Genomic DNA, 25,608 nt, shown 5'->3' on the forward strand with positions numbered 1-25,608 from the left:
AGGGGCGGCCCCCGGGGGTGGAAAGTAGCAGATCTGCAAAGTCAGCGTGGCCTGAAAACAAGAGAATGTGGCGAGTTATGTCCGAGGACGGATCATCACAAGGCCAGCGATCATAGGGAAAGTCCATGAGAAACCTGCATGTCCTCCGCAGGGAAAACTGCTCACAGCTGAGGGTTTGCTACAGCTGTACGTCATCTCGTCACATAAGGCCGCAGCCTAAGTAATAATGAAATAGAGGCTGACTGCGGAGCCCCCCAGAGAGAGTGACCCCTATATACAGCGCAGCCTCCGCTCAGAATCCGGGCACTCCGTCATCCTACAGACCCGGAGCCGAGAGTCCGCAGTCAGGGCGGAGGATCCACCAAAAAGGCACAAAATAAGAAGAACAACCAATAAAGGGAGAAGGGATCCATCAATTATAACAGCCCAGAAAGTGAGCGGTAATGGGAGACAGCGCTGGAGCCACAACTCCACACCGCATGGCCCACTCCTAGAAGCACAGGATTGTTTGCAAAGATTATAACTATGTCCACGGCCGTATTACATCCGGAATAGCAGCGTAGAGCCGCAGCGTTCAATCCACAGCGTCCAGATGTTACAGCATAGTGCAGGGGATCTTATGAAATCCGTCTCCACTATGCCTGCGAACACGAACCCAGCGGCCCTGCGTTTCCAGACATGCGCCGAGTCTTTTTAGAACGCAGCATGTCCGTTTACCTTGCGGCAACACTGCGCCGCCACAAGGTAAAACACAGGGCCCTATGTGTGGGGTGCGATGATTCCGGATGTGTGCAATGAACACATCCGCATCATCGCGTCTACAGAAGGGGGCGGGGCTTAGGGCGGAGAGAGTTTTCCGCTCCGTCCAAACCGCCAACCATCCTGAACGTGGACACATACCCTAATACTGGTGTGCTGCCTTTGATATTTTGTAAATACTGTAATACTGCCCCTATGTACAAGAATATAACTACTATAATACTACCTCTATGTACAAGAATATAACTACTATAATACTACCTCTATGTACAAGAATATAACTACTATAATACTGCCCCCTATGTACAAGAATATAACTACTATAATACTGCTCCTATGTACAAGAATATAACTACTATAATACTACCTCTATGTACAAGAATATAACTACTATAATACTGCCCCCTATGTACAAGAATATAACTACTATAATACTGCTCCTATATACAAGAATATAACTACTATAATACTGCCCCCTATGTACAAGAATATAACTACTATAATACTGCTACTATGTACACGAATATAACTACTATAATACTGCCCCCTATGTACAAGAATATAACTACTATAATACTGCTCCTATGTACAGGAATATAACTACTATAATACTGCCCCCTATGTACAAGAATATAACTACTATAATACTGCTCCTATGTACAAGAATATAACTACTACAATACTGCTCCCTATGTACAAGAATATAACTACTATAATACTGCCTCCTATGTACAAGAATATAACTACTATAATACTGCTACTATGTACAAGAATATAACTACTATAATACTGCTCCTATGTACAAGAATATCTGTCATGATCTCTGCAGGCAGAGATCATAGCAAGCCTATAGAGGGACAAGCTCTCGGAAGATGGAACTATACTGACCATGAACTAAGCCTGCCGCGCAACTAGAAATAGCCAGGTAGCATTTCCTATTTATCGCTAGATGCCCAGCTCTGGCCTAAGACCTAAATAGCTAGCAGAGGGAAATATAAGACCTGGCTCACCTCTAGAGAAATATTCCAAAGAAGACAGTAGCCCCCCACATATAATGACGGTGAGTTCAGATGAAACAACAAACGCAGCAGGAAAATAGTCTTAGCAAATTTGAGGTCCGCTTACTAGATAGCAGAAGACAGATAGTATACTTTCATGGTCAGCAGAAAAACACTAACAAAACACCATCCAGAGATTACCTTAAACTCTGGCATTAACTCATAACGCCAGAGTAGCAATCCCTGATCAACGAGAGCTTTCCAGACACAGTAACAAAACTTCAGCTGTGAACTGGAACAAATAGGCAAAACAAAACATGGACAAAAGTCCAACTTATCTAGAAGTTGTCTAGAAGCAGGAACAAGCACTGAGAGGCATCAGATAACATTGTTGACCGGCAAGAAACCACCAGAGAAATGAGCTTAAATAGCGACACCCACTACTGATGGAACCAGGTGAAACAGGAAAGAGGATGACAAGTCCAATTCCACAAGCGGCCACCGGGGGAGCCCAGAATCCAAATTCACAACAGTACCCCCCCCTCAAGGAGGGGGCACCGAACCCTCACCAGATCCACCAGGGCGACCAGGATGAGCCCTATGGAAGGCACGAACAAGATCAGAAGCATGAACATCAGATGCATTGACCCAAGAATTATCCTCCTGGCCGTAACCCTTCCATTTGACCAGATACTGGAGTTTCCGTCTGGAAACACGAGAGTCCAAAATTTTCTCCACAACGTACTCCAACTCACCCTCAACCAACACCGGAGCAGGAGGCTCAACTGAAGGTACAACAGGTACCTCATACCTGCGCAATAACGACCGATGAAAAACGTTATGAATGGAAAAGGACGCAGGGAGGTCCAAACGGAAAGAAACAGGATTAAGAATCTCCAATATTCTATAAGGGCCGATGAACCGAGGTTTAAACTTAGGAGAAGAGACCCTCATAGGGACAAAACGAGAAGACAACCACACCAAATCTCCAACACAAAGCCGAGAACCAACACGACGATGACGGTTGGCAAAACGCTGAGTCTTCTCCTGGGACAACTTCAAATTGTCCATAACCTGCCCCCAGATGTGATGCAATCTCTCCACCACCGCATCCACTCCAGGACAATCCGAGGATTCCACCTGACCGGAGGAAAATCGAGGGTGAAACCCCGAATTACAGAAAAACGGGGACACCAAGGTGGAAGAACTGGCCCGATTATTGAGGGCGAACTCTGCCAATGGCAAAAAAGCAACCCAATCATCCTGGTCAGCAGAGACAAAACACCTCAGATATGTCTCAAGGGTCTGATTAGTCCGCTCGGTCTGGCCATTAGTCTGAGGGTGAAAAGCAGATGAAAAAGACAAATCTATGCCCATCCTAGCACAGAATGCCCGCCAAAATCTAGACACAAATTGGGTACCTCTGTCAGAAACAATATTCTCAGGAATACCGTGCAATCGGACAACATTCTGAAAAAACAGAGGAACCAACTCAGAAGAAGAAGGCAACTTGGGCAGAGGAACCAAATGGACCATTTTAGAGAAACGGTCACAGACCACCCAGATGACAGACATCTTCTGGGAAACAGGCAGATCTGAAATAAAATCCATCGAGATGTGTGTCCAAGGCCTCTTAGGAATAGGCAAGGGCAACAGCAGTCCGCTAGCCCGAGAACTACAAGACTTGGCCCGAGCACAAACGTCACATGACTGCACAAAGACTCGCACATCTCGTGACAGGGAAGGCCACCAGAAGGATCTTGCCACCAAATCCCTGGTACCAAAAATTCCGGGATGACCTGCCAATGCAGAAGAATGTACCTCAGAGATGACTCTGCTGGTCCAATCATCCGGAACAAACAGTCTATCAGGCGGACAACGATCCGGTCTATCCGCCTGAAACTCTTGCAAGGACCGCCGCAGATCAGGAGAAACGGCCGACAAAATTACTCCCTCCCTAAGGATACCTGTGGGTTCAGAATTACCAGGAGAGTCCGGGTCAAAACTCCTAGAAAGGGCATCTGCCTTAACATTCTTAGAACCCGGTAGGTATGACACCACAAAATTAAAGCGAGAAAAAAATAAAGACCAGCGCGCCTGTCTAGGATTCAGGCGTCTGGCAGTCTCAAGATAAATCAAATTTTTGTGGTCAGTCAATACCACCACCTGATGCCTAGCCCCCTCGAGCCAATGGCGCCACTCCTCAAAAGCCCACTTCATGGCCAAAAGCTCCCGATTCCCAACATCATAATTCCGCTCTGCGGGCGAAAATTTGCGAGAAAAGAAGGCACAAGGCCTAATGACGGAGCAGTCGGAACCTTTCTGCGACAACACTGCCCCAGCTCCGATCTCCGAAGCGTCAACCTCAACCTGAAAAGGCAGATTCACATCAGGCTGACGCAACACAGGGGCAGAGGCAAAACGGCGCTTAAGCTCCTGAAAGGCCTCCACAGCATGAGGGGACCAATTAGCAACATCAGCGCCTTGTCTGGTCAAATCAGTCAGTGGTTTAACGACATCCGAAAAACCAGCAATAAATCGGCGGTAAAAGTTGGCAAAGCCCAAAAATCTCTGAAGACTCTTAAGAGAGGAGGGCTGAGTCCAGTCACAAATAGCTTGCACCTTGACGGGATCCATCTCAATGGAAGAGGGAGAAAAAATATACCCCAAAAAGGAAATTTTCTGGACCCCAAAAACGCACTTAGACCCCTTCACACATAAAGAATTAGACCGCAGAACCTGAAAAACTCTCCTGACCTGCTGGACATGAGAGTCCCAGTCATCAGAAAAAATCAGAATATCATCCAGATATATTATCATAAATTTATCCAGAAAATCGCGGAAAATATCATGCATAAAAGACTGGAAAACTGAAGGGGCATTAGAAAGACCAAAAGGCATGACCAAATACTCAAAGTGGCCCTCGGGCGTATTAAATGCGGTCTTCCACTCATCCCCCTGCCTGATCCGCACCAAATTATACGCCCCACGAAGATCAATTTTAGAGAACCACTTAGCACCCTCTATACGAGCAAACAAATCAGTAAGCAATGGCAATGGGTATTGATACTTAACAGTGATCTTATTCAGAAGCCGATAATCAATACATGGTCTCAAAGAGCCGTCTTTTTTTGAGACAAAGAAAAACCCAGCTCCCAAGGGAGAAGAAGATGGACGAATATGTCCCTTTTCCAAAGACTCCTTTATATATTCCCGCATAGCAGCATGTTCCGGCACAGACAAATTAAACAAACGACCCTTTGGATATTTACAACCCGGTATCAAATCTATGGCACAATCGCACTCACGGTGCGGAGGTAACGACCCAAGCTTGGGTTCGTCAAAGACGTCTTGATAATCAGAGAGGAACTCAGGGACTTCAGAGGGAATGGACGACGAAATAGAAACCAAAGGTACGTCCCCATGAATACCCTTACATCCCCAGCTCAACACAGACATTGCTCTCCAGTCCAAGACTGGGTTGTGAGACTGCAACCATGGCAATCCCAGTACCAAATCGTCATGTAAATTATACAGCACCAGGAAACGAATAATCTCCTGGTGATCCGGATCGATACGCATGGTTACTTGTGTCCAGTATTGTGGTTTATTATTAGCCAATGGGGTGGAGTCAATCCCCTTCAGAGGAATAAGAGTCTCCAAAGGCTCTAAATCAAAACCACAACGATTGGCAAAGGACCAATCCATAAGACTCAGAGCGGCGCCAGAGTCAACATAGGCGTCCGTGGCAATGGATGACAAAGAACAAATCAGGGTTACAGACAAAATAAACTTAGACTGAATGGTGCCAATGGAAACAGACTTATCAAGCTTCTTTGTACGCCTAGAGCATGCTGATATAACATGAGTAGAATCCCCACAATAGAAACACAATCCATTCTTCCGTCTAAAATTCTGTCGCTCGCTCCTGGACAGAATTCTATCACACTGCATACTTTCTGGCGTCTTTTCCATAGACACCGCCAGATGGTGCACCGGTTTGCGCTCCCGCAGACGCCTATCAATCTGAATAGCCATTGTCATGGACTCATTCAGACCTGCAGGCAAAGGGAACCCCACCATAACATCCTTAACGGCATCAGAGAGACCTTCTCTGAAAGTTGCCGCCAAGGCGCACTCATTCCACTGAGTAAGCACAGACCATTTACGGAATTTTTGGCAGAAAACTTCAGCTTCGTCTTGCCCCTGAGATAGTGCCATCAAAGTTTTTTCTGCCTGAAGTTCCAAATGAGGTTCCTCATAAAGCAAGCCCAAGGCCAGAAAAAACGCATCCACATCGCGTAACGCAGGATCCCCTGCTGGCAATGAGAAGGCCCAATCTTGAGGGTCACCCCTGAGCAAGGAAATCACAATCCTAACCTGCTGAGCAGGGTCTCCAGCTGAACGAGACTTCAGGGACAAATAAAGCTTACAATTATTTCGGAAATTCTGGAAGCTAGCTCTATTCCCTGTGAAGAACTCCGGCAAAGGAATTCTCGGCTCAGATACCGGAGCATGTACCACAAAATCTTGTAAATTTTGTACTTTCGTGATGAGATTATTCAAACCCGCAGTTACACTCTGGAGATCCATTATAGTCAGGTGCACACAGAGCATGCAGAGATTAGGAGGAGAGAGAGAAAAAAGACTGCAGCAAGGCAGACTGGAGGAAAAAAAAAAAAAAAAAAAAAAATTCCAGCAGACTTCTTATAACTCTCCTTTCTCAACCTGGGTCTTTAACACTTTATGGGCCGGTCAAACTGTCATGATCTCTGCAGGCAGAGATCATAGCAAGCCTATAGAGGGACAAGCTCTCGGAAGATGGAACTATACTGACCATGAACTAAGCCTGCCGCGCAACTAGAAATAGCCAGGTAGCATTTCCTATTTATCGCTAGATGCCCAGCTCTGGCCTAAGACCTAAATAGCTAGCAGAGGGAAATATAAGACCTGGCTCACCTCTAGAGAAATATTCCAAAGAAGACAGTAGCCCCCCACATATAATGACGGTGAGTTCAGATGAAACAACAAACGCAGCAGGAAAATAGTCTTAGCAAATTTGAGGTCCGCTTACTAGATAGCAGAAGACAGATAGTATACTTTCATGGTCAGCAGAAAAACACTAACAAAACACCATCCAGAGATTACCTTAAACTCTGGCATTAACTCATAACGCCAGAGTAGCAATCCCTGATCAACGAGAGCTTTCCAGACACAGTAACAAAACTTCAGCTGTGAACTGGAACAAATAGGCAAAACAAAACATGGACAAAAGTCCAACTTATCTAGAAGTTGTCTAGAAGCAGGAACAAGCACTGAGAGGCATCAGATAACATTGTTGACCGGCAAGAAACCACCAGAGAAATGAGCTTAAATAGCGACACCCACTACTGATGGAACCAGGTGAAACAGGAAAGAGGATGACAAGTCCAATTCCACAAGCGGCCACCGGGGGAGCCCAGAATCCAAATTCACAACAAATATCACTACTATAATACTGCCCCTATGTACAAGAATATAACTACTATAATACTGCCCCTATGTACAAGAATATAACTACTATAATACTGCCCCTATGTACAAGAATATAACTACTATAATACTGCTCCTATGTACAAGAATATAACTACTATAATACTGCTCCCAATGTACAAGAATATAACTACTATAATACTGCTCCTATGTACAAGAATATAACTACTATAATACTGCCCCTATGTACAAGAATATAACTACTATAATACTGCCCCTATGTACAAGAATATAACTATTATAATACTGCTCCTATGTACAATAATATAACTACTATAATACTGCCCCTATGTACAAGAATATAACTACTATAATACTGCTCCTATGTACAAGAATATAACTACTATAATACTGCCCCTATGTACAAGAATATAACTACTATAATACTGCTCCTATGTACAAGAATATAACTATTATAATACTGCTCCTATGTACAATAATATAACTACTATAATACTGCCCCTATGTACAAGAATATAACTACTATAATACTGCTCCTATGTACAAGAATATAACTACTATAATACTGCTCCCAATGTACAAGAATATAACTACTATAATACTGCTCCTATGTACAAGAATATAACTACTATAATACTGCCCCTATGTACAAGAATATAACTACTATAATACTGCCCCTATGTACAAGAATATAACTATTATAATACTGCTCCTATGTACAATAATATAACTACTATAATACTGCCCCTATGTACAAGAATATAACTACTATAATACTGCTCCTATGTACAAGAATATAACTACTATAATACTGCCCCTATGTACAAGAATATAACTACTATAATACTGCTCCTATGTACAAGAATATAACTATTATAATACTGCTCCTATGTACAATAATATAACTACTATAATACTGCCCCTATGTACAAGAATATAACTACTATAATACTGCTCCTATGTACAAGAATATAACTACTATAATACTGCCCCTATGTACAAGAATATAACTACTATAATACTGCCCCTATGTACAAGAATATAACTACTATAATACTGCCCCTATGTACAAGAATATAACTACTATAATACTGCCCCTATGTACAAGACTATAACTTGTTGTGGATTCTGTTTGTGGGCTCCCTCTGGTGGTTACTGCTGGTACTGGGTGACTTTGGTGGGTTGCGGCCTTTGGTTTCCACCTGTCCATCACAGGCTGGGTGTTTCCTATTTTACCTGGCCTTTCTGTCATTCCCTTGCCGGCTATCAATGTATTCAGATGTGCTCTGTTTGGTTCCTGACTACCTGCTCCCAGATCTTTCAGGATAAGCTAAGTGCTGATTTTCAGTTGTTTGGTTTTTTGTCCAGCTTGCTTATTATGTCTCTATGCTAGCTGGTAGCTCTAGTGGACTGAGGTTCTCCCCATGTGCCATGAGTTGGCACATGGGTTCTTGTAATCTCAGGATGGTTTTTTTTTTGATTAGGGTTTTTTGCTGACCGCTCAGTCCCCTTTTGTATCATTCTGCTTTCTAGTTTTCAGCGGGCCTCTATTTGCTAAAGCTATATACATCATCTCTATGTGTGTGCCTTCCTCTCATTTCACCGTCAATACATGTGGGGGGCAACTATACCTTTTGGGGTTCATTCCGCTGGAGGCAAGTGAGGTCTTGTTTTCTCTGCAGTACTAGTTAGCTCTTAGGCTGGTGCGTGGCGTCTAGAACCAACGTAGGCACGCTCCCTGGCTATCTCTAGTTGCGTTTGTCAGGCGTAGGGCAGCGGTCAGCCCAGGTTCCATCACCCTAGAGCTCGTCCGATATTTGTTATACTTTGCTTGTCCTGTGCTATCCCTAGCCATTGGGGATTCATGACAGTATAGCCGGCCCACAAAGTGTTAATTGTTTGGGCTGAAGCAGGAGGAAAAGAAGTGTTCAAGGAAAATTTTTTTTTTTTTTTCCTTCAGAGTTTTGCTGCCTAGCCCTTAATTGCTGTCTAGCTGCTTCTTACCTCCTCTTAACCCTTGAATGGCTCTGATCTTAGCTGTTTATCATGGATGTCCAGAGTTTGGCTTCCAGCCTGAGTAATCTCGCTGCAAAGGTTCAAAACATACAGGATTTCGTTGTTCACACTCCCATGTCTGAACCTAGAATTCCTATTCCAGAGTTTTTTTCTGGAGATAGATCTACCTTCCTGAATTTCAGGAACAATTGTAGATTGTTTCTCTCTTTGAAATCTCGCTCCTCTGGAGACCCTGCTCAACAGGTCAAGATTGTTATATCGTTCCTACGGGGCGACCCTCAGAATTGGGCATTTGCATTGGCACCAGGGGATCCTGCGTTGCTCAGTGTGGATGCGTTTTTTCTGGCATTGGGATTGCTCTATGAGGAACCTAACCTAGAGATTCAGGCTGAAAAGGCTTTATTAGCCCTCTCTCAGGGGCATGATGAAGCGGAAATATATTGTCAGAAATTTCGGAAATGGTCGGTGCTTACTCAGTGGAATGAGTGCGCCCTGGCTGCAAACTTCAGAAATGGTCTTTCTGAGGCCATTAAGGATGTTATGGTGGGGTTCCCTACGCCTACAGGTCTGAATGAGTCGATGGCTATGGCCATTCAGATTGATCGGCGTTTACGGGAGCGCAAACCCGTGCACCACTTGGCGGTGTCTTCTGAACAGGCACCTGAGACTATGCAATGTGATAGAATTCAGTCCAGAAGTGAACGGCAAAATTATAGGCGGAAAAATGGTTTGTGTTTTTATTGTGGTGATTCAGCTCATGTTATATCAGCATGCTCTAAACGCACAAAAAGGGTTGATAAATCTTTTGCCATTGATACTCTGCAGTCTAAGTTCATTTTGTCTGTGACTCTGATTTTTTCACTGTCTTCCATTTCCGTCGATGCCTATGTGGATTCGGGCGCTGCCCTGAGTCTTATGGATTGGTCATTTGCTAAACGCTGCGGTTTTAGTCTAGAGCCTCTGGAAGTTCCTATTCCTCTGAAGGGAATTGATTCTACACCATTGGCTATGAATAAACCGCAGTATTGGACACAAGTGACCATGCGCATGACTCCCGTTCATCAGGAGGTGATTCGCTTCCTTGTACTGTATAATTTACATGATGTACCAGTGCTGGGGCTGCCATGGTTACAAACTCATAATCCTGTCCTGGACTGGAAAACAATGTCTGTGCTAAGCTGGGGATGTCAGGGGGTTCATGATGATGCACCTCCGATTTCTATCGCTTCATCTACTCCTTCTGAGGTCCCTGCGTTTTTGTCTGACTATAGGGATGTTTTTGAGGAGCCTAAGCTCAATTCGCTCCCTCCTCATAGAGAGTGTGACTGTGCTATAGAATTGATTCCTGGCAGTAAGTTCTCTAAGGGTCGTTTATTTAATCTGTCACTGCCAGAGCATACTGCTATGCGGAATTATATTAAGGAGTCCTTGGAAAAGGGACATATTCGTCCATCTTCGTCCCCTCTGGGAGCAGGTTTTTTTTTCGTGGCAAAAAAAGATGGTTCCCTGAGGCCTTGTATAGATTATCGCCTTCTGAATAAGATTACAGTCAAGTATCAGTATCCATTGCCATTATTGACTGACTTGTTTGCTCGCATTAAGGGGGCTAGGTGGTTCACTAAAATAGATCTTCGTGGTGCGTATAATCTGGTGCGGATAAAACAGGGTGATGAGTGGAAAACCGCATTTAATACGCCTGAGGGCCATTTTGAGTATTTGGTAATGCCTTTTGGACTCTCCAATGCCCCGTCAGTCTTTCAGTCCTTTATGCACAATATTTTCCGTGAATATCTGGATAAGTTTATGATTGTGTATTTGGATGATATTTTGGTGTTTTCTGATGACTGGGAGTCTCATGTTCTACAGGTCAGGAAGGTGTTTCAGGTTTTGCGGGCCAATTCTCTGTTTGTGAAGGGCTCAAAGTGTATCTTCGGAGTCCAGAAGATTTCTTTTTTGGGGTACATTTTTTCTCCTTCTACTATTGAGATGGATCCCGTTAAGGTTCAGGCTATTTGTGACTGGACACAACCTACATCTGTTAAGAGCCTTCAGAAGTTCTTGGGGTTTGCTAATTTTTATCGTCGGTTCATTGCTAATTTTTCCAGTATTGTTAAACCTTTGACTGATTTGACTAAAAAGGGTGCTGATGTTGCTGACTGGTCTCCTGCGGCCGTGGAGGCCTTTCGGGAACTTAAGCGCCGGTTTTCTTCTGCTCCTGTGTTGTGTCAACCAGATGTTTCACTTCCTTTTCAGGTGGAGGTTGATGCTTCCGAGATTGGAGCGGGGGCGGTTTTGTTACAGAGAAGTTCTAATGGCTCGGTGACGAAGCCATGTGCTTTCTTCTCTAGAAAATTCTCGCCCGCCGAGCGCAATTATGATGTGGGTAATCGGGAGCTTTTGGCCATGAAGTGGGCATTTGAGGAGTGGCGTCATTGGCTTGAGGGTGCTAAACATCGCGTGGTGGTCTTGACTGATCACAAGAATCTCATTTACCTTGAGTCTGCCAGGCGTTTGAATCCTAGACAGGCTCGTTGGTCATTATTTTTTTCTCGTTTCAATTTCGTGGTTTCATACCTGCCAGGTTCAAAGAATGTGAAGGCAGATGCTCTTTCCAGGAGTTTTGTGCCTGATTCTCCTGGAGACACTGGGCCTGCTGGTATCCTTAGGGATGGGGTAATATTGTCCGCCGTATCCCCAGACTTGCGACGCGCATTGCAGGAGTTTCAGGTGGATAAACCGGATCGATGTCCACCAGAAAGACTGTTTGTTCCGGATGATTGGACCAGTAGAGTCATCTCCGAGGTCCATTCTTCTGTGTTGGCTGGTCATCCTGGAATATTTGGTACAAGAGATTTGGTGGCCAGGTCTTTTTGGTGGCCTTCCTTGTCTAGGGATGTGCGTACCTTTGTGCAGTCTTGTGAAGTGTGTGCTCGAGCTAAGCCTTGCTGTTCACGGGCTAGTGGGTTGTTGTTATCTTTGCCCATCCCGAAGAGGCCTTGGACGCACATTTCCATGGATTTTATTTCTGATCTCCCGGTTTCACAGAAAATGTCCGTTATCTGGGTTGTGTGTGACCGCTTTTCTAAGATGGTTCATTTGGTGCCCTTGCCTAAGTTACCCTCCTCCTCTGAGTTGGTTCCTTTGTTTTTTCAGAACGTGGTTCGTTTGCATGGGATTCCGGAGAATATCGTTTCTGACAGGGGATCCCAGTTTGTGTCTAGATTTTGGCGGACGTTTTGTGCCAAGATGGGCATTGATTTGTCTTTCTCGTCTGCATTCCATCCTCAGACGAATGGCCAGACGGAGCGAACTAATCAGACCTTGGAAACTTATTTGAGGTGTTTTGTTTCTGCTGATCAGGATGACTGGGTTGCTTTTTTGCCACTGGCCGAATTTGCTCTTAATAATCGGGCTAGTTCTGCCACGTTGGTCTCTCCTTTTTTTTGTAATTCGGGGTTTCATCCTCGTTTTTCCTCTGGTCAGGGAGAATCTTCGGATTGTCCTGGAGTGGACGTGGTGGTGGACAGGCTACATCAGATTTGGAATCAGGTGGTGGACAATTTGAAGTTATCTCAGGAGAAGACTCAGCAGTTTGCTAATCGCCGTCGCCGCGTGGGTCCCCGACTTCTTGTTGGGGACTTGGTGTGGTTGTCTTCTCGTTTTGTCCCTATGAAGGTCTCTTCTCCTAAGTTCAAGCCTCGGTTCATCGGTCCTTATAGGATCTCGGAGATTCTTAACCCTGTATCTTTTCGTTTGGATCTCCCAGCATCGTTTGCTATTCATAATGTGTTCCATCGGTCGTTGTTGCGGAGGTATGAGGTGCCCGTTGTTCCTTCGGTCGAGCCTCCTGCTCCGGTGCTGGTGGAGGGAGAATTGGAGTATGTTGTTGAAAAGATCTTGGATTCTCGTGTTTCCAGACGCAGACTCCAGTATTTGGTTAAGTGGAAGGGTTATGGTCAGGAGGATAATTCCTGGGTGGTCGCCTCCGATGTTCACGCGACTGATTTGGTCCGCGCCTTCCATAGAGCTCACCCTGATCGCCCTGGGGGTTCTCGTGAGGGTTCGGTGACCCCTCCTCAAGGGGGGGGTACTGTTGTGGATTCTGTTGGTGGGCTCCCTCTGGTGGTTACTGCTGGTACTGGGTGACTTTGGTGGGTTGCGGCCTTTGGTTTCCACCTGTCCATCAGAGGCTGGGTGTTTCCTATTTTACCTGGCCTTTCTGTCATTTCCCTTGCCGGCTACCAATGTGTTCAGATGTGCTCTGTTTGGTTCCTGCCTACTTGCTCCCAGATCTTTCAGGATAAGCTAAGTGCTGATTTTCAGTTGTTTGGTTTTTGGTCCAGCTTGCTTAGAATGTCTCTATGCTAGCTGGTTGCTCTGGTGGACTGAGGTTCTCCCCATGTGCCATGAGTTGGCACATGGGTTCTTGTAATCTCAGGATGGTTTTTTTTTTATTAGGGTTTTTTGCTGACCGCTCAGTCCCCTTTTGTATCATTCTGCTTTCTAGTTTTCAGCGGGCCTCTATTTGCTAAAGCTATATACATCATCTCTATGTGTGTGCCTTCCTCTCATTTCACCGTCAATACATGTGGGGGGCAACTATACCTTTGGGGTTAATTCCTCTGGGGGCAAGTGAGGTCTTGTTTTCTCTGCAGTACTAGTTAGCTCTTAGGCTGGTGCGTGGCGTCTAGAACCAGCGTAGGAACGCTCCCTGGCTATCTCTAGTTGCGTTTGTCAGGCGTAGGGCAGCGGTCAGCCCAGGTTCCATCACCCTAGAGCTCGTCCGATATTTGTTATACTTTGCTTGTCCTGTGCTATCCCTAGCCATTGGGGATTCATGACAATAACTACTATAATACTGCCCCTATGTACAAGAATATAACTGCTATAATACTGCCCCTATGTACAAGAATATAACTACTATAATACTGCCCCTATGTACAAGAATATAACTACTATAATACTGCCCCTATGTACAAGAATATAACTACTATAATACTGCCCCTATGTACAAGAATATAACTACTATAATACTGCCCCTATGTACAAGAATATAACTACTATAATACTGCCCCTATGTACAAGAATATAACTACTATAATACTGCCCCTATGTACAAGAATATAACTACTATAATACTGCTCCTATGTACAAGAATATAACTACTATAATACTGCCCCTATGTACAAGAATATAACTACTATAATACTGCCTCTATGTACAAGAACATAACTACTATAATACTGCCCCTATGTACAAGAATATAACTACTATAATACTGCCTCTATGTACAAGAATATAACTACTATAATAATGCCTCTATGTACAAGAATATAACTACTATAATACTGATCCTATGTACAAGAATATAACTACTATAATGCTGCCCCTATATACAAGAATGTAACTACTATAATACTGTCCCTATGTACAAGAATATAACTACTATAATACTGCTCCTATGTACAGGAATATAACTACTATAATACTGCTCCTATGTACAAGAATATAACTACTATAATACTGCTCCTATGTACAAGAATATAACTACTATAATACTGCCCCTATGTACAAGAATATAACTACTATAATACTGCCCCTATGTACAAGAATATAACTACTATAATACTGATCCTATGTACAAGAATATAACTACTATAATGCTGCCCCTATATACAAGAATGTAACTACTATAATACTGTCCCTATGTACAAGAATATAACTACTATAATACTGCCCCCTATGTACAAGAATATAACTACTATAATACTGCCCCCTATGTACAAGAATATAACTACTATAATACTGCCCCTATGTACAAGAATATAACTACTATAATACTGATCCTATGTACAAGAATATAACTACTATAATGCTGCCCCTATATACAAGAATGTAACTACTATAATACTGTCCCTATGTACAAGAATATAACTACTATAATACTGCCCCTAAGTACAAGAATATAACTACTATAATACTGCTCCGTGTACAGGAATATAACTACTATAATACTGCCCCCTATGTACAAGAATATAACTACTATAATACTGCCCCTATGTACAAGAATATAACTACTATAATACTGCCCCTATGTACAAGAATATAACTACTATAATACTGCCCCTATGTACAAGAATATAACTACTATAATACTGCTCCGTGTACAGGAATATAACTACTATAATACTGCCCCCTATGTACAAGAATGTAACTACTATAATACTGCCCCTATATACAAGAATGTAACTACTATAATACTGTCCCTATGTACAAGAATATAACTACTATAATACTGCCCCTAAGTACAAGAATATAACTACTATAATACTGCTCCGTGTACAGGAATATAACTACTATAATACTGCCCCCTATGTACAAGAATATAACTACTATAATACTGCCCCTATGTACAAGAATATAACTACTATAATACTGCCCCTATGTACAAGAATATAACTACTATAATACTGCCCCTATGTACAAGAATATAACTACTATAATACTGCTCCGTGTACAGGAATATAACTACTATAATACTGCCCCTATATACAAGAATGTAACTACTATAATACTGTCCCTATGTACAAGAATATAACTACTATAATACTGCTCCTATGTACAAGAATATAACTACTATAATACTGCTCCGTGTACAGGAATATAACTACTATAATACTGCCCCCTATGTACAAGAATATAACTACTATAATACTGCCCCTATGTACAAGAATATAACTACTATAATACTGCCCCTATGTACAAGAATATAACTACTATAATACTGCTCCTATGTACAAGAATATAACTACTATAATACTGCTCCTATGTACAAGAATATAACTGCTATAATACTGCCCCCTATGTACAAGAATATAACTACTATAATACTACTCCCTATGTACAAGAATATAACTACTATAATACTGCTCCTATGTACAAGAATATAACTACTATAATACTGCTCCTATGTACAAGAATATAACTACTATAATACTGCCCCCTATGTACAAGAATATAACTACTATAATACTGCCCCTATGTACAAGAATATAACTACTATAATACTGCTCCTATATACAAGAATATAACTACTATAATACTGCCCCCATGTACAAGAATATAACTACTATAATACTGCCTCTATGTACAAGAATATAACTACTATAATACTGCCCCCTATGTACAAGAATATAACTACTATAATACTACTCCCTATGTACAAGAATATAACTACTATAATACTGCTCCTATGTACAAGAATATAACTACTATAATACTGCTCCTATGTACAAGAATATAACTACTATAATACTGCCCCCTATGTACAAGAATATAACTACTATAATACTGCCCCTATGTACAAGAATATAACTGCTATAATACTGCCCCCTATGTACAAGAATATAACTGCTATAATACTGCCCCTATGTACAAGAATATAACTACTATAATACTGCCCCCTATGTACAAGAATATAACTACTATAATACTGCCCCTATGTACAAGAATATAACTACTATAATACTGCCCCTATGTACAAGAATATAACTACTATAATACTGCCCCTATGTACAAGAATATAACTACTATAATACTGCTCCTATGTACAAGAATATAACTACTATAATACTGCTCCTATGTACAAGAATATAACTACTATAATACTGCTCCTATGTACAAGAATATAACTACTATAATACTGCTCCTATGTACAAGAATATAACTACTATAATACTGCCCCCTATGTACAAGAATATAACTACTATAATACTGCACCTATGTACATGAACATAACTACTAAAATACTGCCCCTATGTACAAGAATATAACTATTATAATACTGCTCCCTATGTACAAGAATATAACTACTATAATACTGCCTCCTATGTACAAGAATATAACTACTATAGTACTGCTCATATGTACAAGAATATAACTACTATAATACTGCTCCTATGTACATGAACATAACTACTAAAATACTGCCCCTATGTACAAGAATATAACTATTATAATACTGCTCCCTATGTACAAGAATATAACTACTATAATACTGCTCCTAAGTACAAGAATATAACTGCTATAATACTGCCCATATGTACAAGAATATAACTACTATAATACTGCTCTTATGTACAAGAATATACTGTAGCGTGGCTAAAGGGTGTCTAATCGACGGGAGATATGTGTCGCATAGATGGCTTGCCGCTGTGATGTAGCCATAGCTACCTATATGTCTGTCAGGACCTGTGGTGATGTCACAACCACATGCCTGATCATGTGATGGGTTCTGGGTGTGGTTAGACCTATAAAAGAAAGCCTAATACTTAACACAGTGGATATGTGTGGAGCTGCTAGCTTCCAGAGTGTGTTAAAGTTCCAGGCCTGAGCCTGGTGGACTGGACACTTTGTTTTTCCTTTTCCTGAACTAAAGGCTATTTGTTTGCTGTTATTTTGCCACATGGTTTATGATGTAATAAACCTATGAACTGTTTAAAAGGAACGTGCCTCCTGAAGTGTCAGCCATCGCACCTGAGTGAGTGAAATCTCTACAATTGGTGGAGAATGCGGGCAGCGTTCCCAGCGGAGACGAAAAGTCTGTTATTGAATGTCCTGGGTCAAGTCTGTTGTAAGCCAGCCGGGGAAAATGGAGGAACTGCTGAAACACTTGGTCCAGTTGCAGTCACAGCAGGAGCAACGGCAGCAGGTTCAGCAAGAGACCAACAGGCTGTTGCAGTCACAGCAGCAAGAGACCAACAGGCTGTTGATGCAGCAGATACAACAGAGCCAGCAGGAGCAACGGCAGAGCCAGCAGGAGCAACGGCAGCAGATGCAGCTTCTGGCAACCACCATCCAGGGCAAGATGAGTGCCCCAACCCCAGGTTTGGCTGATGACACCCACGTCCGGAAGACGGTAAGACGCGCATTACAGAAAATGACTCCCGGGGATGATGTTGAGGCCTTCCTGACGGTGTTTGAGAGGGCCGCTGAGAGGGAAAAACTTCTGCCAGAGCAGTGGGCAGAGGTGTTGGCACCTTACCTGACGGAGGAACCTCAGAAGGCATACTATGATTTGACCTTGCAGGATGCCAAGGAGTATGACAAATTGAAAGCCGAGGTTCTCGCACGTTTGGGGGTGACACTGACTGTTAGGGCACAGCGAGTTCACTCCTGGGCTTATCACCGGGACAAACCGCCTCGCTCCCAAATGTTTGACCTGTTGCACCTGGTCCAGAAATGGCTGCAGCCAGAGTCCTCTACGCCTGCACAGATGGTAGAAAGAGTGATGATGGATTGGTTTGTGCATTCCCTCCCGAGGTCCATACAGACTTGGGTTGCCCAGGGTGATCCCCAGAATGCCGACGAACTGATCGGACTGGTCGAGAGATACCAAGGGTTGGAAGGCTCCTCCGGGAGACAACCCATGCCGTACTGGGGGTCCCAGAAGAGAGCGGAGTCCCAAAAAGGGGTGGTGCTTCGAAAGTCACAAAGGGCGGGAGGAGGTGGTGCCCAAGGTCCCTACGGGTGATATTATTTGTTGGAGGTGCCACGGGCCAGGACATATAGCTGCCCGTTGTTCCCAGACCACTGAGCAGATGGACTGCAGCATGGGACGCCGTTGTTCATACTATGCGTATCCAGCCTGCAGTGTGAACTCTCCGCCCAACGAGGGACCTCAAGCGTGTCCCGTAAAGGTGAACGATCGAGCAGTAACGGCACTGTTAGACTCGGGGAGCCTAGTGTCCCTTGTGAGGGCCACTTTTCCTCTCCACCTGCTCCCGGGAAAGAAGGTCGGAGTGCGGTGCATCCATGGTGATGCAAAGGACTACCCTGTGGCTAGGGTGGACATTGAAACGGCATGTGGCACTGAGTCCCACATAGTTGGCGTCGTGCAGGACTTGTTGCACCCTATAATTATTGGCCGGGATTTCTGTTTGTTTTGGGATTTGTGGGGAAAAGGTTCTGAGCTCCCTTGCAAGAGTAGGGAACCAGTGAGCCCTGGAAGGGTGTCACCACACCCAGAGACAGACAGGTTTCCTTTTTGTGTGCTGGTTGGGGATGAGGAGGAAGTGTCCCCTGCATCTGACACTATGGAGTTAGAGGTAACCGGTGAAAATTTTGGGACTGCCCAACATAGGGACCCCACTCTGAGGGAAGCCTTTAATAATGTCAGTTATTGACGGGGTGGTACAGGAGCCGGGGGCAGACACAAGGTTTCCCCATTTTCTGATGAGTGGGGAGTTGTTGTACCGGGTCACGAAAATAAGGGAGGAGTTGGTAGAGCAGTTGGTAGTACCGGGTCCATATAGACGGAAGGTGTTGGACATGGCCCATTCACACATCTTGGGTGGACACCTAGGGGTGGAAAAACGCAGGAACGGGTTGTGCAGAGATTCTATTGGCCTGGGTGTCACCGAGAAATAGTGAACTATTGCAGGTCCTGCCCTACATGTCAGCTAACTGCTCCCACTCCTCATTTCCGGAACCCCCTTGTGCCACTGCCCATTATTGAGGTACCGTTCGAGAGAATTGCCATGGACTTGGTTGGTCCCTTAGTTAAATCAGCCCGGGGCCATCAGTATATATTAGTCATCCTGGACTATGCCACACGCTATCCTGAGGCAATTCCCTTGAGAAATTCTTCCTCGAAGAGTATAGCCCGTGAGTTGGTCCATGTCTTTTCCCGGACAGGTCTGTCGAAAGAGATCCTGACTGACCAGGGGACACCTTTCATGAGCAAGGTGATGAGGGAGTTATGCAAAGCCCTGAAAATCTCCCAGTTGAGGACCTCGGTGTACCATCCCCAGTCAGATGGTCTTGTTGAGAGATTTAACAAGACACTGAAGAGCATGCTGAGAAAAGCTATAGAGAAAGACGGTAGAGACTGGGATTATCTCTTACCCTATCTGATGTTTTCCATTCGTGAAGTTCCACAGGCCTCCACAGGGTTCTCACCGTTTGAGCTTCTATATGGCCGACATCCGCGAGGACTCCTGGATGTAGCCAAGGAAACCTGGGAAGCCGAAGCCACGCCCCACAGAAGCGTCATTGAGCATGTGGCCCTGATGCAGCAGAGGATTGCAAAGGTGATGCCTATTGTGAAAGAACACCTCCTCCAGGCACAAGAAGCTCAGGCCAGAATCTACAACCGGTCTGCAAGAGTGAGGCAGTTCAATCCGGGAGACCGAGTTCTTGTGTTAGTTCCGACGGTGGAAAGCAAGTTCTTGGCCAAATGGCAAGGGCCATATGAAACTTGGTGAAGTAAATTATAAAATTCACCAACCAGGAAGACGGAAACCATTCCAAGTATACCATGTCAACCTCATCAAGCCGTGGCAAGATAGAGAGCCGACAGTAACTCCATCGTTGTTAAGCAACCCAGAAGGTGAGGTTGGAGCGGTTACTATAGCGGAGACGCTATCAAAGACCCAGAATCAACAGTGCCGGGAGTTACTCCAGAAAAACAGGGACCTGTTTTCAGAGTTGCCAGGACACACGAAGGTCATAGCGCACGAGGTCCTAACAGAGCCACATGTGCGGGTGAACGTGAAGCCCTATCGTATTCCTGAGGCTCGTCGAGAAGTTATCTCCAAGGAAGTGGAGCGTATGTTGTAGCTTAGAGTCATTGAGGAATCCAAGAGTGGTTGGTCAAGCCCAATTGTCCTTGTCCCAAAACCTGATGGAGAGTGGAGGTTTTGCAACGACTATCGGAAGTTGAATGAGGTCTCCAAGTTTGACGCTTATCCCATGCCCCGCGTTGATGAGCTCATCGAAAGGCTTGGACCTGCCAGGTACATAACCACCTTGGATTTGACGAAGGGGTATTGGCAGATCCCCATGGCACAGGAAGCCAAGGAGAAGACGGCGTTTTCTACACCAGATGGATGTTTCCAGTATGTCCGGATGCCGTTTGGCCTACAGGGAGCTCCGGCGACCTTCCAGAGGGCTATGGATAGAATCCTTGCACCCCATAAGGCATACGCTGCTGCGTACCTGGATGATATCGTCATCTTTAGCCCGGACTGGGAGAGTCATCTGGAAAAGGTCCAAGCGGTGTTTGATGCTATAAGAGAGGCCGGTTTTACAATAAACCCGAAGAAGTGTGCCTTGGGTAAAGAAGAAGCTAAGTACCTTGGATACATAGTGGGTCATGGAGAAATAAAACCCCAAATCAGTAAAGTGGAGGCAATTCAAACATGGCCAAAACCAGTTTCCAAGAAGCAAGTTAAAGCCTTCCTGGGAATCGTGGGATATTACAGGAGGTTCATCCCAAACTTCGCCACGATGGCTGCGCCTCTGACTGACCTGCTAAAAGGGACAAAATCAGTAATTGTTAAGTGGTCCGAAGAAACAGAGTCAGCCTTCCAAGGAATGAAAGAGGCTTTGTGTAAGCAACCCGTTCTGATGGCTCCAAACTTCAAAAAAGAGTTTATTCTTCAGACAGATGCCTCAGATGTCGGGGTGGGAGCAGTCCTTTCCCAGGAGCTACATGGGGAGGAGCATCTTGTCCTCTATCTGAGTAGGAAGTTGTCCTCTTCTGAAAAGAACTACTCAGTCGTTGAGAAGGAGTGCTTGGCCATAAAATGGGCAGTGGACACATTACGGTACTATCTGCTGGGACGTAAATTTAGATTGATATCCGACCATGCCCCACTTAGGTGGATGAGGGAAACGAAGGGTAGAAATGCTAGGGTCACCCGTTGGTTCTTCTGTTTCCATGTGGAACATAGGGCCGGAAAGCTGCACGGTAATGCTGATGCCCTGTCAAGAATCCCTTGTCTAGTGGGGGAAAGTGCCAAGCCCCACGGCTTTAGGCAGAGGGGGGAGGTATGTAGCGTGGCTAAAGGGTGTCTAATCGACGGGAGATATGTGTCGCATAGATGGCTTGCCGCTGTGATGTAGCCATAGCTACCTATATGTCTGTCAGGACCTGTGGTGATGTCACAACCACATGCCTGATCATGTGATGGGTTCTGGGTGTGGTTAGACCTATAAAAGAAAGCCTAATACTTAACACAGTGGATATGTGTGGAGCTGCTAGCTTCCAGAGTGTGTTAAAGTTCCAGGTCTGAGCCTGGTGGACTGGACACTTTGTTTTTCCTTTTCCTGAACTAAAGGCTATTTGTTTGCTGTTATTTTGCCACATGGTTTATGATGTAATAAACCTATGAACTGTTTAAAGGAACGTGCCTCTTGAAGTGTCAGCCATCGCACCTGAGTGAGTGAAATCTCTACAATACCTACTATAATACTTCTGCTATGTACAAGAATATAACTGCTATAATACTGCCCCTATGTACAAGAATATAACTACTATAATACTGCTCCTATGTACAAGAATATAACTACTATAATACTGCCCCTATGTACAAGAATATAACTACTATAATACTGCCCCTATGTACAAGCATAGAACTACTATAATACTGCTCCTATATACAAGAATATAACTACTATAATACTGCCCATATGTACAAGAATATAACTACTATAATACTACCCCTATGTACAAGAATATAACTACTATAATTGTCATGGTTCTCAATGGCAAGAGACCGTAGTAAAGCATACAAAAGGACTAGCTCTTGGAAGATGGGAACTCGAGCTGACTGTGAGCTAAACCTACCGCACAACTAACAGTGGCCGGGTAGCGTGCCTACGTTTTATCCCTAGACGCCCAGCGCCAGCCGGAGGACTGACTGACCCTAGCAGAGGAAAATACAGACCTGGCTTACCTCTAGAGAAATTTTCCCCAAAAGGCAGACAGTAGCCCCCACATATATTGTCGGTGATTTTAGAGGAAATTGACATACGAAGTATGAAGATAGGTTTAGCAAATTGAGGTCCGCTTACTAGATAGTAGGAAGACAGAAAAGGGAACTTCACAGTCAGCTGAAAACCCTTTCAAAACACCATCCTGAAATTACTTTAAGACTCTAATATCAACTCATGACACCAGAGTGGCAATTTCAGCTCACAAGAGCTTCCAGCCTCAGAAATATTCAAACACAGAGAACTGGAACAAAAATGCAAAAACAATCTTAGGACTACAAGTCCAACTTAACTGATAGTAGTCTAGGAGCAGGAACATGCAACAGAAAGGCTTCTGGTAACATTGTTGGCCGGCATAGAAATGACTGAGGAGCAAGGCTAAATAGAAACTCCCACATCCTGATGAAAACAGGTGAACAGAGGAGATGAAGCACACAAGTTCAGTACCACCAGTAACCACCGGGGGAGCCCAGAAACCAAATTCACAACAGTACCCCCCCCTCAAGGAGGGGGCACCGAACCCTCACCAGAACCACCAGGGCGATCAGGATGAGCCCTATGAAAGGCACGGACCAAATCGGAGGCATGAACATCAGAGGCTGTCACCCAAGAATTATCCTCCTGACCGTAGCCCTTCCACTTGACCAAATACTGAAGTCTCCGTCTGGAAACACGGGAGTCCAAGATCTTCTGGACAACGTACTCCAACTCACCCTCAACCAACACCGGAGCAGGAGGCTCAACGGAAGGCACAACCGGTACCTCATACCTGCGCAACAATGACCGATGGAAGACATTATGAATAGAAAAAGATGCAGGGAGGTCCAAACGAAAGGACACAGGGTTAAGAATCTCCAATATCTTGTACGGGCCGATGAACCGAGGCTTAAACTTAGGAGAAGAAACCTTCATAGGGACAAAACGAGAAGACAACCACACCAAGTCCCCAACACAAAGACGAGGACCAGCACGACGACGGCGGTTGGCAAACTGCTGAGTCTTCTCCTGGGACAACTTCAAATTGTCCACCACATGCCCCCAAATCTGATGCAACCTCTCCACCACAGCATCCACTCCAGGACAATCCGAAGACTCCACCTGACCGGAAGAGAAACGAGGATGAAACCCCGAATTACAGAAGAAAGGAGAAACCAAGGTGGCAGAACTAGCCCGGTTATTGAGGGCAAACTCCGCCAAGGGCAAAAAGGCAACCCAATCATCCTGATCCGCAGACACAAAACACCTCAAATAAGTCTCCAAGGTCTGATTAGTTCGCTCGGTCTGGCCATTAGTCTGAGGATGGAAAGCAGACGAAAAAGACAAATCAATGCCCATCCTAGCACAGAACGCTCGCCAAAATCTAGACACGAATTGGGTTCCCCTGTCAGAAACGATATTCTCCGGAATACCATGCAAGCGAACCACATTTTGAAAAAACAGAGGAACCAGCTCGGATGAGGAAGGCAATTTAGGCAAGGGGACCAAATGGACCATCTTAGAGAAACGGTCACACACCACCCAGATGACAGACATCTTCTGAGAAACAGGGAGATCAGAAATAAAATCCATGGAGATGTGAGTCCAAGGCCTCTTCGGAATTGGCAAAGATAACAACAATCCACTAGCCCGAGAACAACAAGGCTTGGCCCGAGCACAAACATCACAAGACTGCACAAAACCTCGCACATCTCGCGACAGGGAAGGCCACCAGAAGGACCTAGCCACCAAATCCCTGGTACCAAAGATTCCAGGATGACCAGCTAACGCAGAAGAATGGACCTCCGAGATGACTCTACTGGTCCAATCATCCGGAACAAACAGTCTACCAGGCGGGCAACGATCAGGTCTATCCGCCTGAAACTCCTGCAAGACCCGTCGCAAGTCTGGGGAAACAGCAGATAATATCACTCCATCCTTAAGGATAGCTGTAGGTTCAGAATTACCAGGGGAATCAGGCTCAAAACTCCTAGAAAGGGCATCCGCCTTCACATTTTTAGAACCCGGTAGGTAAGAAACCACAAAATTAAACCGAGAGAAAAATAACGACCAGCGCGCCTGTCTAGGATTCAGGCGCCTGGCAGACTCAAGATAAATCAAATTCTTGTGGTCGGTCAATACCACCACCTGATGTCTAGCCCCCTCAAGCCAATGACGCCACTCCTCAAAAGCCCACTTCATAGCCAAGAGCTCCCGATTACCAATATCATAATTTCGCTCAGCGGGCGAAAATTTACGAGAAAAGAACGCGCAAGGTCTCATCACGGAGCAGTCGGAACTTTTCTGCGACAAAACCGCCCCAGCTCCGATTTCTGAAGCGTCGACCTCAACCTGAAAAGGAAGAGTAACATCAGGCTGACGCAATACAGGGGCGGAAGAAAAGCGGCGCTTAAGCTCCCGAAAGGCCTCCACAGCAGCAGGGGACCAATCAGCAACATCAGCACCCTTCTTAGTCAAATCAGTCAACGGCTTAGCAACATCAGAAAAACCAGTTATAAATCGACGATAAAAATTAGCAAAGCCCAAAAACTTCTGAAGGCTCTTAAGAGAAGAGGGTTGCGTCCAATCA

At 44.5% G+C, this 25,608-nt stretch overlaps 1 protein-coding gene across 3 annotated transcripts in view; it reads right to left on the reverse strand.

The window, feature by feature from the left end:
* The window catches only part of DYSF (dysferlin), a 441,189-nt gene that overhangs the window by 340,251 nt on the left and 75,330 nt on the right, over window positions 1-25,608 (reverse strand). For all 3 annotated transcript variants that reach the window (XM_077280344.1, XM_077280346.1, XM_077280345.1), the window contains exon 5: window positions 1-51. This exon is cut by the window's left edge and continues 88 nt beyond it. In XM_077280344.1, coding sequence (XP_077136459.1) covers window positions 1-51 — 51 coding nt within the window. The remainder of the gene's footprint in view (window positions 52-25,608) is intronic.

This window comes from Ranitomeya variabilis, chromosome 1, assembly GCF_051348905.1.
Source record: "Ranitomeya variabilis isolate aRanVar5 chromosome 1, aRanVar5.hap1, whole genome shotgun sequence".
NCBI classification, from domain to species: Eukaryota; Metazoa; Chordata; class Amphibia; order Anura; family Dendrobatidae; genus Ranitomeya; species Ranitomeya variabilis.